The 23,813-nt window shown below is 39.9% G+C and overlaps 2 protein-coding genes across 10 annotated transcripts in view; one reads left to right on the forward strand and one right to left on the reverse strand.

Annotated features, from left to right (window-relative positions):
• The window catches only part of FIP1L1 (factor interacting with PAPOLA and CPSF1), a 46,927-nt gene extending 31,017 nt beyond the window's left edge, over positions 1-15,910 (forward strand). For 4 of the 9 annotated variants that reach the window (XM_072863140.1, XM_072863144.1, XM_072863142.1 and 1 more), the window contains 5 exons: positions 845-900; positions 5,202-5,297; positions 6,292-6,511; positions 14,715-14,852; positions 15,587-15,910. In XM_072863140.1, coding sequence (XP_072719241.1) covers positions 845-900; positions 5,202-5,297; positions 6,292-6,511; positions 14,715-14,852; positions 15,587-15,734 — 658 coding nt within the window. In that variant the 3' untranslated portion in view covers positions 15,735-15,910. The remainder of the gene's footprint in view (positions 1-844; positions 901-5,201; positions 5,298-6,291; positions 6,512-14,714; positions 14,853-15,586) is intronic. The other 5 variants (XM_072863146.1, XM_072863148.1, XM_072863149.1 and 2 more) reach the window with 3 other exon arrangements.
• Positions 15,911-16,802: 892 nt separating this feature from the next.
• Positions 16,803-23,813, reverse strand: part of LNX1 (ligand of numb-protein X 1) — a 138,619-nt gene continuing 131,608 nt past the window's right edge. Inside the window, exons 11-12 of the mRNA XM_072863138.1 lie at positions 18,185-18,343; positions 16,803-17,475 (exon numbers count right to left, since the gene is read on the reverse strand). Of these exons, the coding sequence (XP_072719239.1) occupies positions 17,340-17,475; positions 18,185-18,343 (295 nt within the window). The 3' untranslated portion in view covers positions 16,803-17,339. The remainder of the gene's footprint in view (positions 17,476-18,184; positions 18,344-23,813) is intronic.

Genomic DNA, 23,813 nt, shown 5'->3' on the forward strand with positions numbered 1-23,813 from the left:
TGATGTGAAAAAATCAATTTATTGTGGAACCTAGGAACTAAACCTCATACTTTTAAATGTTAAGATGTTGTATTGGCCTTTCATTATCATTGGTTTTGTTTTGGTTTTAAACTAAACTAACCCCAAAATTATTTCTTAATGTTAAAATGCCTTCAAGAACAGAAATAACACTTAGGTTAAATACTGCAAAGATAATTTATTCAAGTTATGTAGGAAGTGCTAAAAGTCATGAATGAATTATATATGTATGAATTATGTCCTGTGCACATATCATCCTTTTTAACCTTTCTGGTTTTTACCTGCTTGAGTTGGCTACCGCTGAAAGAAGTCAGCTGAGAAAATGTGTAGCTAATTTAGTAGTTTATTTATAGAACTACACATTTGAAGTCCATCTGTTCTTAGATATGCTCACATACCTACTTTTTAACAGAAGGAATGAGAATGGCTTCATTCATGAATGGAACACTTTCAAGCAATTGGAGATTAAGCTCAGTATGTTGCAGAAACATCTTATGATGCTAGAAACATTTGAAATAGAAAATTCCTTGAAAATACAAAAGAACAGCTTTGATGATATGGATATTTTTGGTTTAAATTTTAAGAAGAGAGAATGCTAATTTCAACTCCTGTAGTAAAACAAGAAATATACATGTTTGTGTTGATAGACAGCTTCCTTAATTAGTAATGCTCAAAATGGAGGACTTAAATCCATTTATAACAAACACTTTGTTTTAGTCTGTATGGTGGTAAGAATTCAGGCGAATAATATTAAAAGAATATATTTATTGATGGAGGTAGCTTTGATGGTAAAACTGGATTTTTACATGTGTTTTCTTTTCAACAGTGGACATTCTTCTGGCTATGATGGTCGTTCTGTTCGTGCATTTTCATATGGCAGTGGTGAGTAAGCTTGCTGGCTTTGAAAATTTTGACTAGTGCTGTATCAAGTTGTTTGATATACTTATCAGGATTTTAGCTAAGAGACTAAAAAGTTCCTTTCGGTAATTCATTGTGACAGCTTATTGCCTACCATTGTAAACAGATACATGCTGTTGCAAATTTAACAGCTGTTGGTAAATACTATTGTTTCGCTTACTTATTTGTATGCTAGATATCTTTCCATGCTGCTTTTGCAGAGCTGTGATTTTGAAAAATAATACACCATAATACGGACCACAAGTCAGGGAGAATTTTCCAAGAACTGGTAGGATTTAGAAACAGGAGAACAAGTACTGTCGAGATATCATCAGAATTTTAACCAGCAAGACCAATCATTGAGAAATCCTGAGTGATGTGCCTCTCCTTTGAAAAACTGTTTTTCTAAGATACTGTAATCTTCAGCTAGCCTGTTGCAAAGTCAGTCTTTCTCTTTTTTTGGTTAATGTTACGGAAAAAATCTGAAGCTGAAAAACATCACTTTCTGGTTTTATAGTAAGATTGAACCAAATTAGAAGTTTCATTATGTGCAATCAAATGGACATCCACTGAACCTGCAGTGAGTTTACTGTTACCTAGCATAGCTCTGCTTCTTGAGCCAAAAGAGTGATAGCAATACTAAGATGTCAGCTTCTTCTTGACCTGTCCCAAATTGAGAAGATAAAATAAACATAGAATCACAGGATAGTTTGGGTTGGAAGGGACTGTCAAAGATCATCTAGTCCAACCCCTCCCTGCCATGGGCAGGGACATCTTTCACTAGACCAGTTTCCTCAAAGTCCCACCTAACCTGACCTTGAACGCTTCCAGCGATGGGGCAACCTGTTCCAGTGTCTCACCACCCTCATCATAAAGAATTTCTTCCTTATGTCTAATCTAAACCTACCCTTCTTCAGTTTAAAACCAATGCCCCTTGTCCTGTCACTACAGGCCCTGGTAAAAAGTCTCTCCATCTTTCTTATAAGCCCTCTTCAAGTATTGAAAGGCCGCAATAAGGTCTCCCTAGAGCCTTCTCTTCTCCAGGCTGAACAACCTAGGAGAGATGTTCCAGCTCTCTGATGATTTTTTGTGGCCCTCCTGTGGACCTGCTCTAACGTGTCTTTCTTGTACTGGGGGCCTAAGAGCTGGATGCAGTAATCCAGGTGGGGTCTCACAAGAGTGCACAGAGGGAGAATCACCTCCCTCAACCTGCTGGCCACGCTGCTGCTTTTTATGCAGCCCAGGTTACGATTGCTTTTCTGGGCTGCAGACTCACATTGCTGGCTCATATTTAATTTTTCATCCACCAGTATCCCCAAGTCCTCCTCTGCAGGGATGCTCTCAATCAATTCATCACCCAGTCTGTACTGATACTGAGGGTTGCCCCGACCCAGGAGCAGGACCTTGCACGTTGCTAGTCACTGCCTCTGCCTTTGGTGCATCTGCCATCCAGCCCCATGCCTAGTGCCTTTTCTTCCAGCTGACTTTTTCTGTCTCCTTGCTCTTTGTTCCTTTGGACCCTAGCTGCTGGGCAGGGAAATTGTAGGGAAAGTTCTGTCCAGTTCTGGGGATACATTGTGTTCAGCACAGATCAAACATTCAGATAATGTCTTTCCCAAATGTTCGTAAGTCTTTAGAGAGGATATACAAAATGTCTTTGAATGGCTTGTAATTTCTTGAAGTTGGAGCAGTTTATGGAGTAACAAGTGGTGCTTTGTTGATGTTGAAAGGATCCCTATCAGTTATCAAGTGTTGAATTCTTGATGTGGGCAAACAGCTGCTTTATGCAAACTACTTTTTTAGCAATAATTGAAATGTTTTTGCTGAAGTTTTAGCGAAAAGGTAAAGCTGAGGCAGACAACTAAGATACCCAAGTGACTATTTTGCTGAAGCTTCAATGTCTAAAGCCATGCAGAGTATCATAAGGAAAGCAGTCTTACAGTCATTAGTATGTACATTGTGTCTAATATGTAGTCTCCGATTTAGAATGTTTTTCACTTTGGAATCTCTTTTGTTAGAATTTGCTGTTCTGTCAAGTATTGTCAAGAACACAAGAATATATCAAAGTTTTATGTTGACCTTCAGAGGTGATGGCATGCTTATGTTGTTGCAGTACCAATATTTGAAAGATGACTGTCATCGTGATCATGCCAACATTGAATTTGAACTTCTTCAGCAGGGTTAAAAAATTATGTTTGCCTTTGTATGGTTATGGATACCAAGGAGCACAGTCTGCTCCCATCTTCCCAGTCTGCTCCCATCTTGCCAGTGTATCTGGCATCCCTGTTGTGGCAAAAGCTTTCATATTTGTCGCACAAAGCGAATTGTCTGTCTGTAAGCTGTGCCTGTTATATGGATTTTTGGATCTGTAGAGGCTCAGTGGCATTTTATCGCTGTTGTTCATCTCTTAGTGAAAGATGTTTTCCTGGCCAGCACCTTACTCTCACAGTCCCTGTCTCACAACGTGATTGCTGGCCAGTATTTTACCAGTGCTCTCCATGCATCAGAACTTAGGTAAATTGAGGGCTCAGTGGCACAGTAGGGTACAGATGATCATTTTAATTAAGAAACGCTAAGTATTTTTATTTAATACTTGCTTTGGATGATAGCACTGAATCTCCAGATCGTTGTCTTCTTTGCCGGTCTGTATGTTTCATGGCTTTGTCAAAATTGCGGGGGAAGGTGAGCATATGGAACACATTGCAAAAAATGCCAATCGTGATTAAGGCTCTAGCCTTTCTTCTGCCTATTCAAGTTGCTAATCTCATTCCTTGGTGTCTTTTCCCTAGTGGTCAGGCATGTTTCCTACTGCAAGCCGGTTAGGAAGGTTGCATAGTAAAATAATACTCTTAACTTGTAGCTTCAAGAATATCTATTTTGTCTTTGTGCTCTTCCACTGCATCAATGCAGTTTCATCAATTTGCTCGTAAATCCTTTCACAATTCAATGCTACCCTTGCCATCAGATCTTTGAATTTTATTGAGCTGTCAATATATGGCACTGCATTTGGTCTGCCATTGAAGCGACTTGTATGCTTGTTTGCTTTTTCCTCAAGCATACCTCTATTCTGAGCTCTAAATGGTCTTTATGTCTTATGAACTTGCAAAAAATTTAGCATTACAGAAACAGTTTGGGAGTCAGTATTTTTTTAGGTGCAAAGAAGATGTATTAATAGTTTGCCTGTGTCACCATGCAGCTTTAAATTTTTAAACCATCTCCAAAACAGGACTTCAGCCTCCAAAACTATTGACTGTTCAAAGCTCCCTCTCTTCCTGTTTTATAAATAAAATCAGAGTTAAACTTTGGAAGCATCTTTCTTTTTCTGGAAATTATTGGAATAATCCTTGTAGAAATAGTAAAAGTGACAAATTACTTCATTCTAAGTGGTAAATGCAGAGCACCAGTTCATAGTAGAAAGTAAGCTTCTTGTGTGTTGTGAATAATTACTGGTGAAAATCTACATACAAAAATGCGCAGAGTATCAAATAACTGGTTTCTCTCAGGTTATTGGGGTGGAAGTGACATACTTCTGTCTGATGAGAATTACTGCAGATGTAAGGGAGTAACCAAAATTTATCATAAAAGTTTATACTACCATTAATAAGAATAATTGTTTTGTAGTATACATTTAAAGTTAAACTTAAGTTTACACTTTAGATCAGAATATTCTGGCAGCCAGTGTATTCAAGTCTCGTAGACCATACGTATGTTGTTGACATAGTGGCAAGTCAAGGAAATTAGCAGTCTTTAAAGTCCAGCTGTTTTTTTGCTATTTCTGGCTGCTTTCCTTCGAAGAATTTCAGGTTTTGGCAGTATAATGAACAACATACTATTGTATTAGGGTATTTTTTTCTGTTAACTCCTCATTTTCTCTGTAGCCCTGAAGTGAAACAGTGTCAAGCATTTTGTTAGAGGCAAAACCTCGTATAAATGCTTTTTTAAAAGAATTGTAATGCTTTTCATTGCAAATGTATTTTAACAATGAAGTGTTTTTTCCTGCTCCACTGCCTGCTGAAAAGGTCTTTTGTATTCCTCCTTTGGATGCTTGGCAAACTGCTGTCTTAAGCTTCTGCCAAAGCTTTCTGGGGCAGGCATACCCTAGACGTTGTAGGCAAGGCTGTCTGAACATAGCTGTCAGGAGAAGCCACTTGTTTCATAACTCGACAGTATTAAATACAGCATCAGTAACGCACTTTACATTGTTCAGTGGATATTTATGTTAATTATACTATTAATGTCTCTTCGTGACACCATGGAGTCAAGTGAATATTGTTCTCATATTATAGATAATGAAGTGGAACTCAAAACAAACGATTTATTGAAGGCTATGTTATCATTGGCTAGCAAAGCAGATAAGCAGAAAGTGGGAAGTCCTCTGTACTGTAAGTCCACTAGAGAGTGCTGTTTCCAGTTAAATACTACAGCCCTTATTTTTCATTAACGGGACACATTTAGGGGGCTTCTGGAGAGGGAGGGCAGGACAGAACAATTGGGACATTAAGAGTAGCAGTTATTTATTATATTGGAGTTGGCAGAAAGCAGTGGAGAAGCATGTCCCTTCTCTCTTCCCATTCCTGGTTAACTAAAAAGGTAGTGAGACAGTGTTGTGACTTCCTTCTTAACTTCTTAAGCATATCATCCTTTAGGTTAAGATAATATGTTTAATTTTCTGAAACTATTATATTTTAGTGGTAATAGTGGCTGTGCTGAGTATTCCTTAGAAATGGTGTTTTACAAAGCATAAGTAAGAGCGTTAATTCTTCTCCCCAGAATGAATTTATGGAATTTATTTCTAAAGCTGCTGTTACATCTATAATCAGAAAAGTATGGCAAAGCACAGTATAGAAGAATTAATGAATGAGAACTCTGTAACTAACATATTTTAAATACAATTATTTTAAAGGACAAACCATAAAAATAGTAGCATCTAAATATAAAGTTGGAAGCATGCTTTTTCCTTGTTTTTCTGAACTGTACTTTCAGAGTCACTGAGTTTCAAAGGCAGTTTTGTTTTCTGGTTGTTTTTGTTTTGTTGTTGCCCCTAAACAAAGCTATTTGACCACATAAAATCAGATTATTTCAGCAAATCTTTGCGCAATATTTTTTTTCACAAAAGGATTTAGACAGTCTTTGTGGTGTATATCCTGGTTCTGTACATCTCTATAACGAGTATTTGAATGAGTGCCAGAGGCCTTTATTAGCATCATGGAAAAAATGCAGACTTTGCTCAGAATTAACTTTAATGTGAAAGGGGAAGCTTGAAAAATGTCATTGGATGAGGCTGATAAACATCTGTGTTTTCTTGCATAAGTAGTATTACAGTTTTCATATGGTATCTGATTTTGTTCTTTCTAATACCCACGTCTTTTTCTTTAGTCACCTTTCCGCACCTTGCAGGTTCTGCTCCTTCGTGGTCTAGTCTTATGGACACCAGCAAACAGTGGGATTACTATGCACGAAGAGAGAAGGATAGGGAACGTGAGAGAGAGCGATCCCGAGATCGGGACCGCGACCGGGACCGAGACAGAGATCGAGAACGTACCCGAGACAGGGAAAGGGACCGAGATCACAGTCCAACTCCAAGTGTGTTCAACAGGTTAGTGAAATGTCTTAAGCACGCTGTAACTCTACTCAAAACCCTGTGTCTGTGTTAAATAGTGTACTTCAACATTAAAATTTTGTGTTCAGCAGTATATTCCAAAGAGCTAGAGGGTGTGGCTTCCTCCCCTTCCCCCTTTTCTCTTGGAAATTATAATTAAGTTTCTAAATGTAAAACAGAACTGTAAAAACGACAGTATACATCCAAACTGGTCATAGTGATTTACAGGTTAAAGGTGTGATTTAAGCCCTGCGTATGAGTGAGATATTCATCTGTCTTTGACATCAGTAGTTCTAGAAAAATCTATAGAAGTACTAAATGAATCTTAGTTGCCAATTCAGTGCTAAGAGCAATGTGGTGCAACATTTGACCTTAATTAATGGTGTTATTAGCTGCTAAAATAGTTAGTTTGGTCATTAGCACTGGCTGGATAATAATCTGTCCTATCTTTTTTTAAACTATTATTTCAAGGTCAAGAACTTTTTTTCATTTTCAGGCAGATGATGAAAATAATGACAGATAACTTTATTCAGCTTTCAACTCTCTAATTGCTTTAAAAAAAAGAAAAGAAAAAAAGCTGCAACTGTTCTTTGGTTCATGTGCACAAGTACAAAGCATTTAATGTTGAGCTCGCTATGACTCCATAGAGCAGAGGTCTATTGGCTTGCTGATTTATCTGAATTTACTTTGCTCATTATTTGCTAAGTATTTTGGGGTAAATGTCCTGACGCTTTTCTCAGTGTTTTTTGTTAAGTTTCCATTTTTGCAGAATATATACGTTAGGCAGATTGTTTTTACCAGTGGTTTTACGCTGTGGGGAATGAGAGCACCTGGAGTCAACATTACTTCAGTTGAGAGATGACAGTTTTTGCATGATGATTGTTAGCTGAAGACCCAAACTGGGTGTAAGATAGGGGATTTTCTATCTATGCAGATGTGGTGATGTCCTCTCCTGTGTGCATGTGCTATGTTCCAGGGTCAGTTTCTGAGAACTCAAGACCAATCTAAACATCTGTTTCTCAGACAGCTTGATTGAAGGCCAGAAAGAAGTCTGGTCATTCAAGGGTGCTTGAAATGAACCTTAATAGCTTCCAGGCCCAGAGAAATCTCTGTGCTGCTGCCAGAGTTATCTGTAAAAGAGGGGGAAGAGCAGGCCTCAACTTTTTTTATGTGACTAAATTATCCACCATCTGTAGCAAAGCTGTTGCCACATAGCTGTGTAAGAAAATGGGAGGCCCTTAACTAGTGTAAGTTGGTTTGGGAGTCACAGAGAAGGTGGGAGAGGCTTAAGACAGAACATGCAGACATAATTTTTTTTTAAGAAGGTTTATTTTCAATTCCATGCACTTAAGAAAATAAAATGAAACGAGCTATGAGGAAGCTAATGTGAACTACTTTAGCGACTGCACAGATGCATTACTTTTATTTAAATGCCCTTTGTTTAAACTTAAGCGACACTGTGGTGAGATTTGGACTAAGCATAATCTTTAGCTTTTTACTGCTCAGAAATGACTGCTTTCTATGTTTTTAGTGGTTCTTTTCTAGATAAAAAGCCTGTATTTGTGCTATAGTGTTTCCTAAAATTGTAAGAAAATGGGAATTATTTTTATTCTGTTAGTATAACCAAGATGTGGTTTAAAAATTAACCTTCAGCTTTCTTTGTATTATATTCTGTCTTTACCCTGGTATCCTCAGGGTATTGTGCATTTTTACAATATATCTCACTCTGCCCCCTTGAGAAGATGCTGTTCTTTGTGGACTGTTGTCCCTTTTGCAAAGTCTATGTTTTCTTTTCTGTAACTTTGGAATTTGATTGATACCTTGCCATTTTGTGTTTCTTCCTTAGCAATTTTTTTAAAAAAGAAGCAAAACCCAACGACTATATTTCTAGGGTCTTGGAACCCAATAATCCCATGCAGCAGAGCAGACAAGGGTCTGTCTGGCTAGAAAACAGCTACGGGAAAGGACTTGGCATCCTGGTGGACAACAAATTGAATGGGACTCGGCACTCAGTGTGCAGTAAAGGTCAAAATGCATTGAGCTGTGTTAAGAGTATAGACTGTAGGGGGATAAGGCCGTTATTCCCCTCTTATTTGGCACTTGATACCACGTGCAAAGTTCTGTGCCCAGTTTTGGGACCTGTGGTATGAAAAATAAGACATTGACAGACTGGAGACTTCAGTGGAGGTCTGACAAGGTGGTTAGCAGAGCTCAGGGGTCGGAGTTCGTTTATCTTGAAAGGAGAAGGATGAAGAGGGTTCTTAAAGGTGGTTTTCAACTACCTAATGGGTGGTTATAGAGAAGATAGAGCCAGACTCTTTTTTTAAAGGTGCACAGAGAAAGGACAAGAGGTAATAGTTAAAAGTCACAGCAAGGGAGATTCCCATTAGATGGGGGGGGAACAACACAAAAAGAGAGATCAGGTAGTAAGACAGGTTGTCCAGAGGGGTTGTGGAATCTCCAGCCTTGGAGATACTCAAACCTTGACTAAACAAGTCCTTAAGCAGCCTGACCAGACTTCTGAGTTATACCTTTTTTGTGGAGGGGGTTAGCCCAAGTGACCTCCAAGAAGTCCCTTCCAGCCTAAATCCTTCTGTCATTCTTTGTTGTAGGGTTTTTGAATACATGGTAAAGTTTTTGAATACAGATATCAGAAGTTAGACACCTTTACCAAAGTGAGCTCTCCTGATTTGTGAAGTTAATAGCTTGTAGTCTGTTTTGAAAAAGTAACCAAAGTTGTAGAGAACGAAGATTTTATGGATTGGACGGTTTTAGGGCTTTTTTGCCAGGGAGGGCACGGGTAACTATGGGTCCTCTTCCACAGGTCAAAGATTATAGTGCTCTCAAGGCTGTCCCTGGAAGGCTTTGATAACTGTAACGTAAGCCCAGATACAAAATGGGGAGGAGATCACTGGTGTAACATTGGGTACACGGCATTTATTCCTGTTCCTGAAAGCTCCCGACATACTGGACTTGGCAAACTGATTTTTTGCTTTACTTATAGAAAGGTTTTTTATTTTCAGACATAGTTACAAGCTGTCATGGTTCCTTAGTAGGTTGCCAAAATAAGGTTTAAAAAGGAGTGTCAATAATATTTTTAGCCTTTTCTGGAGTGTTTTAAAATGGTTGTGTAGCAGAGCAAATGCAGACTGTGGGTTAACGTTAAAAGCTTTGAATCTCAGCTTTGAAACTGAGCTGTAAGTCTACAAGTAGCCATCTAATTTCTTATGGCAAGCTCATGAGAAGGCAGTGTTAGACATTCAAATGTTAACTTTTTAATTAGATACTGATCATCAAAATGTTAGTTCTGGGAAGTAATACTGGATATTGGGAGTAAACTATATTTGAATTGGTTCTACCTTTTTCTATCCCTGCGAGCCTGCAGAAATGTAAGGCTCCTAAAATTGTGATGACTAGTGACACTTTAAAGGTGTGTTAGTACAGGAATCCCATGCCTAACAAATTTTCAGTTGTTGTTCAAATCAGACTTTACCTTTGGTTATAACTTTTGGTAGATTTCAGAACCTAATTTTAATTTCATTTTTAACATTGTACATTTTTTTTTAATATTCTAAATCTGAGCTTTATAACTAGACTTCACCAGGCACAGGCTGTCTTTATGGTACTGCTTTATTACACACCAAGTTAAGACACACTTCAAACGTAGATCAAATGAAGACTGTAATTCTGAACTGCAAAACTAACTGCTGTGTAAGCTAGGCTAGTCTTCTCTTCAGTATGACTTGTCCTAGAAACGAGCAGTTGATATCAACCTTCGTCTTTCTGTGACATTTGATAAGAAAACTCTTCTAATTGTTGGTTTTACCCCTTTCCCTGAAGCCTTGAGTTAGTTTCTCGTGAGAAGAAATGCTCAGTAGAAAGTGACTTGGATTGTGAACGTCTCTCCTACACTTCCCTCCTTCCCCTGATAGTAGAGTAGAAACTTGAGGGTAAAACAATGGTAAATGATTGATACAGATAGAAACAGGTTAAAGGCATAGGGCTTCAGGTTTCAGCATTGTAAGATTTGTGATTTTATTTTCCCCCTTCCCCCCACTCCAACTGCTTTAGTTTACCTGTCTGGTTTTTATACATCTCAGTAGAGCAACTGAATTTATTTTTACACCCTGGACTATAACCTAGGGTGCCTTAAGCTGACTGTAGAGTAGTCTGATCAGAATTAATGTTCTGTGGCTATAATGCCTTTATTTTTTATAAGCTGATGTGTCTCTGCTGTAGGGTTTTCTTGTTGGAAAGACATGTTAGGTTTAACATAGTCTTTAAAAAAAGTGTTTAATGCAGTTGAATTTTGTTTTTGTCTTAAGAGGGGGACAATAGTTAAGAGAAGTGGTAGCAGCACGATGCCTGTGAGGGTGACTGAGCACTGGCACAGGTTGGCTGGAGAGGTTGTCGAGCCTCCATCCTTGGAGGTATCCAAAAGGCATCTGGACATGGTCCGGAGCAACTTGCGGTCCTGGTGGCCCTGCCTGAGCAGGGGTTTGGACCAGATGACCTCCAGTCATGCCTTCCAATCTCAACCATTCTGTGATTCTGTGATCTGTCACAAATGTACTTTACAGGATCTGATCAGCTTACTCTCAGATCTGTAGTTATAAGTACATTATAAAATCTTATAAATGTTATAAGATTTTATAACAATACAGGCACTAATCAATGCAGTCATATTACTCAGTGACAAACCATAACTTTGAGTTCTTTAGTAATAGCTGTAGTTTTCCTGATTTTGATGGGTGAATAATTTTAATGTCCCTTAGAAAAACAGGGTTTTCTGCAGGGTGTTTGATGCTTCTCTACAGTGCCTTAAATTGCTATTTTTAAAAATTTCCTTTATGATATAATCATACAGAGTTTCGTAGAAAGACTAGTGCTGTTGCTTCAGGTATTCCCCCTTCTCTGAGTTTTCATGCATAGCTGTAATAATCACTAATGTAATGTCTTCAATTGGGAAATGGCCACAGGATCCAAGTTATGGCAGATAAAATTGTTTTGATCTAAGTTCTCACTGCTCCAGGACATGAGAAATCTCTTTAAGGTTGAGCTGTTCTCCTTGCATGATCTGTCTGATCTGTTCTGCTGCTGTCAGGGACCTCAAGAAGATACTTTCTTTTATGGTAAATGTTGGCAAAGATGGAAAGTGTGAAAGAAACACTTGTCTTTTGTCACCTTAATAGTATCTAAATTGTTAACTGTTTTAATTACTGCCTCAGAAAGCCTGGTCACATTATGCCTTTCTTTAGGACTTGGTAGGGATCTTCCAAACTATGGTTATGAAGACTTCATGTGAGATATAAATAGTTACAGTAAGTTCATTTATATTGAAGTCTCATTGTTAAATGATACTGGACACTATATCTGGGTAGGATTTTCTTGGCAGAGAAATGATAAAATGAGCATGCCTTCTTAACCTATGCTAATGTAGCATTTGAGTGGCGTTGGCTAACTATAGATACTGCTCTCATCTTTTTTTAGAATTTCACAAACTCTTAGAACTGCCCTTTTCATCAAGTTAAAATGTGAAAATACGTTCTTAAGTAAAGCCTTTAAATTCTTGTATAGTGTCTAATATTTTGGGGTTTTTACCAGCATTGTGGCAGGGCAGCACTCTTGATAATCCAAGAGAACAGTGGAAGTAGAGACAGCATTAACACTAGAGAGAAATTAATTTTAAAAGCAACCCAAAACATTGAGTGTATTTTACTGTTGGTCTTTTTGCACCTAGCGCTTCCTTTCTTGAAGCTGATGTAAGGAAATAGATCAACTGGAACAAAATTTAGTTTAATTTACTCAAATGGTATAATAGTCAAAAAGTGTGCTGATAAGTGTTGAGTGTTATACACGCTGATCTGAAAACATTACTAAAGTTTATGTAGGGTTGTACTTTGTTCGCAGCTAGGTTTAACCTAACTGCTTGATAACTCCTTCCTGTATAAACTTAATGTGACGCTGTTGTAGTCTTTTTTTCCTTCCATTTTTATTGAACAATCCCCTTTCAAAATTGCATTAACCACAGAAGTCTAGTGTGTAAAGTTAAAGAGCTTTAATGTCCTTTTACAGAATCACAGAATTGTATAGGTTGGAAAAGACCTTTAAGATCATCGAGTCCAACCGTAAACCTAACACTACCAAGACCACCACTATACCATGTCCCTAAGCACCTCATCCAAACGTCTTTTAAATACCTCCAGGAATGGTGACTCAACCACTTCCCTGGGCAGCCTGTTCCAATGCTTGATAACCCTTTCAGTGAAGTAAAGTTTCCTAATATCCAGTCTAAACCTCCCCTGGCGCAACTTGAGGCCATTTCCTCTTGTCCTATCACTTGTTACCTGGGAGAAGAGACCAACCCCCACCTCTCTACAACCTCCTTTCAGGTACTTGTAGAGAGCGATAAGGTCTCCCCTCGGCCTCCTTTTCTCCAAGCTAAACAACCCCAGTTCCCTCAGCTGCTCCTCCTAAGACTTGTGCTCTAGACCTTTCACCAGCTTCGTTGCCCTTCTTTGGACACACTCCAGCACCTCAATGTCTCTCTTGTAGTGAGGGGCCCAAAACCGAACACAGTATTTGAGGTGTGGCCTCACCAGTGCCAAGTACAGGGGCACAATCACTTCCCTGCTCCTGCTGGCCGCGCTATTTTTGATACAAGCCAGGATGCCATTGGCTTTCTTGGCCACCTGGGCACACTGCTGGCTCATATTCAGGTGGCTGTCAACCAACACTCCCAGGTCCTTCTCTGCTGGGCAGCTTTCCAGCCACTCTTCCCCAAGCCTGTAGTGTTGCATGGGGTTGCTGTGGCCCAAGTGCAGGACCTTGCACTTAGTCTTGTTGAACCTCATACAATTGGCCTCGGCCCATCGATCCAGCCTGTCCAGGTCCCTCTGCAGAGTCTTCCTCCCCTCAAGCAGATCAACACTCCCGCACAACTTGGTGTCATCTGCAAACTTACTGAGGGTGCACTCGATCCCTTTGTCCAGATCATTGATAAAGATATTAAACAGGACTGGCCCCAACACAGAGCCCTGGGGGACACCACTTGTGACCAGCCACCAACTGGAGTAAACTCCATTCACCACCACTCTTTGGGCCCGGCCATCCAGCCAGTTTTTTACCCAGCGAAGAGTACACCCGTCCAACCCATGAGCAGCCAGTTTCTCCAGGAGAATGCTGTGGGAAACCGTGTCAAAGGCTTTACTGAAGTCTAGATAGACAACATCCATAGCCTTTCCCTCATCCATTAGGTGCGTCACCTTGTCGTAGAAGGAGATCAGGTTGGTCAAGCAGGACCTGCCTTTCCTGAACCCATGCTGGCTGGGCTTGATCCCTTGGTTATTCTCTACATGCTGTGTGATAGCACTCAGGATGATCTGCTCCATCAGCTTCCCCGGTACCGAGGTCAGGCTGACAGGCCTGTAGTTCCCCGGGTCCTCCTTCCGGCCCTTCCTGAAGATGGGCGTCACATTAGCTAATCTCCAGTCAGCAGGGACCTCCCCAGTTAGCCAGGATTGCTGGTAAATGATGGAAGGGGGCTTGGTGAGCACATCTGCCAGTTCCTTCAGTACTCTCAGGTGGATCTCATCAGGCCCCATAGACTTGTGAGTGTCTAAGTGGTGCAGCAGGTCACTAACCATTTCCCCCTGGATTATGGGGGCTCCATTCTGGTCCCCCTCCCTATCTTCCAACTCAGGGGGCTGGGTACCCAGAGAACAATTGGCCCTGCTATTAAAGACTGAGGCAAAGAAGGCATTAAGTACCTCAGCCTTTTCCTCATCCTTGGTCACTGTGTTCCCTCCCCCATCTACTAGGGGCTGGAGATTCTTCTTAGCTCTCCTTTTGCTGCTAATGTATTTGAAGAAGTACTTTTTGTTGTCTTTTACAGCAGCAGCCAGATTGAGCTCTAGCTCAGCTTTGGCCCTTCTAATTTTCTCCCTGCACAACCTCGCTACACCTTTGTAGTTCTCTTGGCTTGCCTGCTCCTTCTTCCAGAGGTCGTAGACTCTCCTCTTTTTCCTGAGTTCTAGCATACGTTCCATCTTTTAGCATATGTTGTGGATCTCATTTAGAAACCCAGAAGCAACATTAAGATTTTTTTTGTCATTTGTGTTGAGAGTGTGTAAGAATTTCTTTTTTTAATATATATACTGCTTGGTGTTACTGTCCTGAAAATATCTTCTTTTTCAATCAGTGATGAAGAACGATACAGATATAGAGACTATGCAGAAAGAGGCTATGACCGCCATAGAACAAGTAGAGAGAAAGAAGACCGACACAGAGACAGAAGACACAGAGAGAAAGAAGAGACTAGACACAAGTCATCTCGAAGGTTTGGTTTTTTTAATAGGATACGAAAGACTTGACCAGTTTAAAAAAATAAACTTCTAAAAGAACCCCAAACAAACTGGAGTTCTGTGGAAAGACTGTAAACATTTAGATGGACTACTTGGAACAAGTCTGCCACATAAAATGTGGACAGACAAAAAGCATTGTTGGCCCCGGCTAACTTCATATTGAATGATGTATGTGACAGTCTTAGCTGCTGAACAGAAATTATGAATTTGGTGAAAGAAGGGTAAAAATGGTGGGTCAGAAAGAGGTGGAGTGAAGCTCACATTCAGCAGCATTAACATAAGAACTCAACAGTTATTCTTAGTAAGTAAAATAATCCTCATGGTCACTTGATAGAAATTGTTCAACTTGATCCTTTTTAAGTTAGAAATCAAGGTTAAGTCCAGGGAATGGGGTCAATAAGAATGTTAAACTATTAAGGGATGCCAATAGGGACATGACATTATTAAAAGTATTGCTATTAGAATATGGGTTACAAATGTGAAAAATCATTCCAATTTCCCAACAAAAAGTACAGGATGAGTGGATGTATGTACCATTCCATGAAAAATTCAGTTTGGTGCTGACATCCAAATACTATATGGGTTGGAACAGGAGCAGGTGCAAGTTTTGAAATGTGAATGCAAAGGCTGTGTTTTTGGTACTCTCGAATTACATGGGGCATGAAGTGTCATGCAATTGTTTGAGGTATTTTTTTCTCTCTTTATTTAGTAACAGCAGACGTCGTCACGACAGTGAAGAAGGGGACAGCCACAGAAGGCACAAACACAAAAAATCCAAAAGAAGCAAAGAAGGAAAAGAAGCCAGCGGTGAACCTGCTCCTGAACAGGAAAACACTGAAGCTGCCCCTGTGGAATAGGCTTGTGTGATCTTTGCCTACTTGCATATATATTAGTGCCAGAAATAGATTACTATAAATCTTGTTATTTTTCTGGGTATTAAAATAATTTGCTCTTAATCTTGTTCTGTTAGTTTGAAATCAAAGGTTACTTTGGTTTTTTTTGACAATAAAAGAATGAATTTTTCATGTTAAGATTCCTGGACTGACTTTGTCTTTTAACAAACAGAAAACATCTTACAGCTAGAGGCTTATGCTCTTGCAATATATGTAGGTCTTAAATTCTTTGTATTAAATTGTCTCCTTTTTTCATAAGCCAGTGGGAAGGTCATTCTTTTACTGACTTTAGAAACAGTGTGCATTCACTTTATTATACACCAACATCTGGATCAGTGTGGGTTTAGTATAGCTTTTGGAGTTCATATTTGAAAAGGTTGTGCTTTACTACAGGGACAGGCAGGAATTGCAGACTCTTCAAGAACCTTGTACTAAGGTGAAATAAAAAAAGTTAGGGAAACTGGGAAAGGTGCTGATTGTTCTTAGTCTGACGGAACACTGAGTGTGGTGATCCTACGCTTGGTAATTATGTCTGGTTTGTGTGGGTGCATAAGGGTGAATTAAGCTGAATAATCATCCCTGCTGCTTTTCAGTGGCTTAAGAAAAAGTTCGTTTTAGTCTTTATTCTAGGGGAACAGCTGTCCTTAGCATGATAAACAAACATATCCTCTTCCCATTGCTAGCTTGTGAGGAAAAAGTAAGACTTTGGAACATGGGTAATTTGCAGAGAAAGGCAAAGAACTATCTTAAGAAAAATATAAGAACATCATTGTCACTTTTGGATTTACTCCATCCAGAACAGTATCAAGTGTGATTGGTGTGGCAGTCCTGCAAAAATTGTACTGCCCTGTCAGGGTGCTATTTAGAAGACTTACTTGATGGTATTAGCAGGGTGCAGTGTACTTCCTTAAAAACAATAATTCTGTATAAAAATCCTAGATTTACTAGTATTAATCAAAACATACCAGGGAAACTAGGTCGTTTGGTTTTGGATGAAAATAATGTCTGTACAAGTACACAGTTACAGTTATTTTTAATTATTTTAGAAATTTAATTCACAGTTTTACAGACTAACAAACAGTACTTGAAAGTCTTGAAAATATCAGCTTCATGCTGACCATGAAAAGGTACACATAATCAAAGTGCTATTAATGTGTTGGCTAAAAATCTTCACCTGATTTTTGCAACTAGAAAAATTGCAAGAAATTTTTCTGTAAGTTATTCAAGGATTTCTTTTTGTAAATCAAAACAAAGTGGGTGAGCAGGAGGTGTTGCTCCTTAAATTTCATTATTATTTTAATGCATTAAATATATATATTTAAAAAAACAACAAAAAAACCCTTAAGAACATTGGGAAGGAAAGACTGAAGTCTGTAGCTTAAATCACTCTGAAGTGATTTTCTGACAGGTCCCTGCTTTGCCTAAACTTGACCCTTCTTGACATGCAGGTTGAAATTTCACAAACTTTTTCTTTATAAACACATACTTGACCCCCCCAAAAAGCAAAGGCTGATGTTCCTTTTTTTTTCTGTGTTAAATTACTTGTCATACTCTCCATGAAGACTTGTTTTATAAAAAAGTGCCAGGCCAGGACACAATTGTGAGAGTAATTTTTCCTTTCAGTTCTTTGAGCATCCTTGCCAAGCAGGCATGCATCATTCCTGATGTGTTCCTGCCATTGACAGCAAGAAGGATGTCGCCACATCTGAAAAACCAAAGGCAAATATGAGAGAACAGTTAAACAAAGTGACTTATCTTAAATGTTTGCAAATGCCAAAGCAGGTCCTTAAGCTGGGAGGAAGGGGTAGAAATTAGTATTACTATTCCTTTTCTGGCTGGCTACTGTTCATGAATAAGGGAATAAAGCAGGTGAAAATATCACTTGGTTTTGGTTTTTTTTCCTTACAAATTTATCATTAATTAGACATATTTGAAAGAAAATAGGATAGTTCTTTCAGATGGGAATGATCCATGTTCTGAACAAACTATGTTTTAAGACTTTTTAAATTGATTTAAGTTTGCTTCATAATTCTGCATTTACTCTCTTAAATTGTATTGGTGTTTGCAGGGAAGGTTTTGGGTTGGTTGGTTGGGATTTTTTTGAGCTGAGGATGTGGGAAAGCTTCTCTGTGCTGGCATGCTTTGTACTACCCCAGAGATCAAACTGACTTGTCTTCATACTTATTCATATACTAGTGATTGATAGACATCTGAAAACATGCTACTATGAAGGCAAATCTATTAAAGTTGAGGACACTTACGTCCTATTTCCAGATCTGTCAGTTAGTTCTGTATCAATGAGTCCTTTTTTCCCCCCTACACTGTCTTCAGGAGAAGTTGTTTTAAAAAAAACAAACACAAATGAACTAGATGAAAGACGTACTTAAATGCTACTTTTCATTAGTTATTGTTACCTAATTCTGCCATCATTATATGCTGGTGTTCCCCCAACGATGGATTTGATAAAGAATGGTTTGTTCCCAGTATGTTCTTCGTAACCTCCTACGATGCTGAAGCCAAGACTTCCCGATGTATTTCTTCGTAATACAATTTCTTTGCAGCTGTACAAATACCTGAAACAAACCAGTCTAATTAAATGTCTTATGGTTAACTTTAGGTTCTGATGAATCATTAGTGATGAATCTGCCTTTTTATACACCCGTAGAGTGTTTTGAAGATGCAAAATAGTGCCAAAGTTCCACTGTATTAGACACATTTCCCTTCTGGTTTTGTAGTGCTGCTTTCCACAACCAGTTATCCTAAAAGTAAAATTACTAGGTAATCTTGAGGTTAAAATATTAAATAAATTGTTTCATAGGGTAAGAATTAATGGAAATGATCTAGTTGCAATTGAAAGTGATGGAGAAAAACACTTAACTGAGGCTGGATTTAATATTTGTAAACCGTCATTCCAGAGGCTATTTCATCTACCTGCTACAGCCCAGTGACTTCTTTGATCTTCCCTGTAAGAGCCTGTATGTGATTAACTGTGTCAAAAGCAGTCAGGCACTTATTACTGTGGTGCATGTCAGAGCTAAAAAATTTCAAGGCCAATGAAATGAGCCAGAATTCAAAAAATGACGGAGATGACACAAAGCGTACCAGCGGAAGATGGGATCCTGAGCTTTTCTTGTCAACTAACGTGGTAAGTCGCAGCATGGAAGACAAGAGAAGCCTATCCATGTCAGTCAGTGCTTTGGAGTACTGAGGCTGCTGTCAAGAAGATAGCTTGTCCTCGCTATAATGATTAATGCAGTATTTTATGGTCAGAGAGCTGAAATCTGCCTCTTCCTCTGTATTTTAAATTTATTTTATAGTACTGTAAGTTAATGTGAGTCAAAGCTTAGCTGAAACAAGGAAGAGGGGAAAGTGAGAGTAGTAAGGTTATTAGACTCTTACACGTTGCCTATTGCTCTGAGCACATTAATAACCTGAATACCTGCTTTGTTTCTTTTTTTTAACCAAGCAGGAAAAAATGAGATTAATTTCATTAGATACAGAGCAACCAAAATTTCTATGCTTAGTACTTTACCCACTCGTCATTATCGGTATGCCCAGGAATGTCTGAAGAGCCTGAAAATCCTTTTGCTATTCCAAATCTGAAATGATAGGCTGGTCTACAGCAAGCAACTGCTACAAGCTCTATTCAGAGACCCTTTAGTTTTCTAAGAAACAGCTGACACTTCTTCTGTAGAAAGATACAACTTTATCTTAAAGACCAATGCGTCTAGCTTTTTAAACTTGTTTTTGCCAAATAATGCTTTTGCTGTGTTTCACAGCAGGATTTTATAGTAATACTAGATTAGTCCCTCAGGACCTACAAATATTCACCTGCTGCCAGGATGGTAGGTATATAATATTTGCACAAGAATTCACTGGCTGCTAATGTAAGAAACAGGTGACATTTCCTCAGGAGCCAGGCATTATTACTTTACCATCTGTGGACTTCTTCAATGTGCAAAATCACTTAAACCCTCTATGTTTGATGGTACTTATCAAGGTCATGACCAAGCGATGCCAGGATTCAGTGGTTAGTGCTATTACCTAGTGTTGGTTTTGGGGGCAGGGGGTCTCTGCTGCCGGGTGCGATGCTTGCTGCCTTAAGGAGGACATAGCTGACATTGAAAGGTGATCAGCTAAAGCCTTAGAAAAGAAATAGCCAAGCAGGTAAAGACATGAGAAGAAAATGCAGTGAAGACAAACAAGGCTTACATGCATTTTGTACCTACAGTCTGTACGGTTATCAGTTACACAGTCTCCATCAGTCCACAAAGCAGAAATACATATTTGCTGTCAAAGTGTATGCTAAATTTAAGTCAAATAGACACAGCATGCTAGCATTAGGATTGTTCTCTCTGCCAGAGCAGAGGAAACGCATGGGAAGGCAGGAGCAGCAGGGAGAAACTACTCTGTCCTGACTCCAACCCCCTGCGCTGCCTGTCACCTCGGGGTGTAACCTGCTGCGACATCCAGGCAGCGGAGACCAGGAAGGCAGGAGGGGAGGTGCTGGAGTGAAGCTGAGCATGTGAAAGGGGGAGGAAAGGGGGTTCCCAAAGTGTTCACGTTTGTCATCTTTGTTTCTCAATACCCAAATTCATAATTAAATATTTTAAGTTAAATTCCCCAAGCCAAGGCTGTTTTGCCCACAAGAGTAATAGGTGAGTGATTTCCCTGTCTTTACTTTGACCCGTGAGTTTTCTCGCTATCGTTCTTCCTATTTTCTCTCGTCCTGCTGGGGTGTTGAGCTGTGCGGGTGCTTGGTGTGAGCCAGGTCCAACCCATCACACTGGCCACAGCTAGAGCTTGACTCTTGACAGAATAGGAGTGGCTAGGTGGTGTTGACACCTTTAAATTGATGTTTCCTTATCTCCATCCTATGGGATAGAGGGTATAACATGGCAGTGCACCATCCATCAGCTATGCGCTAACGCTGTCAGAAATGGGAAAAGGATGCTGGGAGGCAGGCATGCGCAAATCTGAGCTATGTATAATGCTGTTACTGCTTGCTCCAAATAGTTTAGTACATAAGCAGAGATGCCTGCTCTGCCTGAGCAAAGAGCAGCCCAAAGGGAGTTAGCTCATTTGGGTCTGTTTAAGGCTGTGCGGTAATAAAGACAAGCTAGAAAGGGCCACAGAGAGAAAATGAAACAAGTACTTGCGTCATCCAAAGATGCTTAGTGTGTTTGAGTAGATTACTTCTCTGTGGTAACGCAAGCCCCAGTCTGTGTGTTTTGACCCAGTTAAACTGCCATAACCCACTGAACTGCAACCGGTCCAAGGAGAACCATTTTCTGCCTTGGAAGAGAGCGGCTCACAGTCTTCTGCCTCTGTCTGTAAATACTCCAAAAGCTGAGGACAAGGAGTAATTTATGTGTGAACTTGCCTCAGATTCAAGACTTGAGGATAAACAGTGTCTAGAGACAGGGTCCTATCGTAAGAAATACTACAACTGAGCATTAGTTCCTGATGCAAGAGGAATTTAAAAGTGCGTGTTTTCAAGTAGTTAAGTGTACAATTCTTTGCTGCTTTTTGCAAGTAGCCTTATGCTCTGGGAATCAAAGCCAGCCTGACTTCAGGAGGACTTCAGCAATAACAGGTATGAAAAGCATGACTGCCCCCTGCCCCATTACAGTAGGTGACTGGCAGTGGAGTACAGTAATATTTGAGAATTACTACCATCAGCAGATCCCTACAGCCCGGATGGAGTTAATTTGGGGGAGTTTCTGTCCTAGTTCCATGTTTTATGTCGAGTTCTACCCCTGGTTTGCAGAATGACTTTGGCCACCTCCTGTCTTTCTCACCTCACTTTGCAGCTGAAGAAAAGGACGGGTGTGAAGTACTAATGTTTGTAAATGTTATGACAGGATGATCTATAAAGTATTTTTAAGTGCTAGCTGGGGGAAGGAAATGTGAGGAGAGCAAAGAAAGGAGAGCAGGAAAACAAGCAAGAGTAGATGAAACATCACGGGGCTGGGGAAATGCTTTTCACCAGCTGCTCCACATTATTTTCTGTGTGCATGCTTCACAACAACATTTCCTTCCAACAATAAAGGAGACCTGTCTTCCTCAACAACAAACAATTAAATTAGCTACCCTGAAATAAGTCTTCAGGCAGGAATGCTTAAGGTCCTGCATCACTGCTTCCGCCCCACGCCCATCCCGCAGCCCCTTTGCTCACACGCAGGCCAAGTTTTGACAGATGTCAGATGCACATGTGTGTCTATTTTATAACCGCCACATATTGGATTGTACTACAGAAAGAACAGGGGAGTTGTTTATGTACTATCAAGCCATGTAAAAGTGACCAAGGCCAATTTTAAGATCTCACAAGAAAAGGGCTGAAATTTAAGTGAGAGCCACAAAAGTTAAATTATGCAAGACAGCTTTTCCAAGGCTTTGAGCTTTGGAGCACTGGAGGAGACAGATAACCTGTCTGATTTCTGCTCCTACTGACTTGATCCAGCAAAATAGTGTACTTTTTGCTAATTCTCAATATTTGTGCCTCTTGTCTGTGCCCATTGCTGTAATGTGTATGCAGTCCTTGGGAAAGGGGCAAGTTCTCTGCTAGTACCGAGAATTAGGCATTTACAGTACACCAGTCTCAAAAGTGAGGAAGGCACACTTAATCATGTACCTATTATTAATGTTTGCCTGTTTTCTACTTCATAAGTCATGGACAGATCCTCTAGTGTTTAGCTCAATTCAGCACATTTAATGAGACGATCCTTCACAGGATTTTCATCAAAACTCCGTGTTTTTTGAAAGGAAAGACTCCCTTCTCTTGGTTACCTGAGCCCAAGTGTCCTGCTCTAAGCTGCGATGCTGACATCTGTGCTCCCTGCCTTGCTTGCTGTGAACAGATACTCACACAGCACTGCCATGGCTTGTCTAGAGCCACATCTTTCCTGTCTCGACAGAATTTAAAGAATCCACCATCCAGCCACCTCTTTTTTTTAAAATCATGCCTATTCCTGGCCTACCAGCGTTATCACCTTTTCTATTTGTTCAGTTTTCCTTATGTAGGTGTTTCCCATCCTGCCCATCTTCCCAAATACCTTGCATGATCCTGTATAGTTGTGATTTTGACATTTCTGCTTTTCCATCAGCTATACCAAATGTTCTTAGACATACATGCCTTGGAGGAGTCCCTCTGGTAAATGGTATGGCTTTACTAATGTCATCACAGTTTTAATTACGATAGGTGAATCTTCACCATCTTGCCCCATAGTTGCACATCAGGCACCTTTCTCAAGATGGACCTATCAGATGTGTTTTTGGATGGAGAATAATTTTCTGTAACAGCCTAGAAAGCATCATGAAACTGCTGACAATACCTTGAGATCTAGTGGGATGTGATTGTCACCAAAAGCAAACTGAAAGCCAGATAGGGAAAAGTTAAATGCTCAGACTGGAGGGAAATGAGTTAATGTGATACACGTCCTGGTGAGAGAACTTGTTGAAGGATTTCCAGATATCTGGTGTGGGCCCTGGAGAATCAGTACAATAGCAAGAGGGTAAGCACACTGTGCTGGTTTTGGCTGGGATAAAGTTAATTTTCTTCACAGTAGCTAGTATGGGGCTATGTTTTGGATTTGTGCTGAGAATAATGTTGATAACACAGGGATGTTGTAGTTGTTGCTGAGCAGTGCTTACACTAAGTCAAGGACTTTTCAGTTCCTTACCCCACCCCACCAGCAGGTAGGCTGGGGGTGCACAAGAAGTTGGGAGGGGACAGAGCCGGGACAGCTGACCCCAACTGACCAAAGGGCTATTCCATACCATACGATGTCATGCTCAGTATATAAAGCTGGGGAAGAAGGAAGGGGGGGGCGTTCAGAGTGATGGTGTTTGTCTTCCCAAGTAACCATTATGTGTGACGGAGCCCTGCTTTCCTGGAGATGGCTGAACACCTGCCTGCCCATGGGAAGTAGTGAATGAATTCCTTGCTTTGCTTTGCTTGCGTGCACAGCTTTTGCTTTCTCTATTAAACTGTCTTTATCTCAACCCATGAGTTTTCTCACTTTTACTCTTCCGATTCTCTCC

Source organism: Ciconia boyciana, chromosome 5, assembly GCF_034638445.1.
Source record: "Ciconia boyciana chromosome 5, ASM3463844v1, whole genome shotgun sequence".
In the NCBI taxonomy this organism is placed as follows: Eukaryota; Metazoa; Chordata; class Aves; order Ciconiiformes; family Ciconiidae; genus Ciconia; species Ciconia boyciana.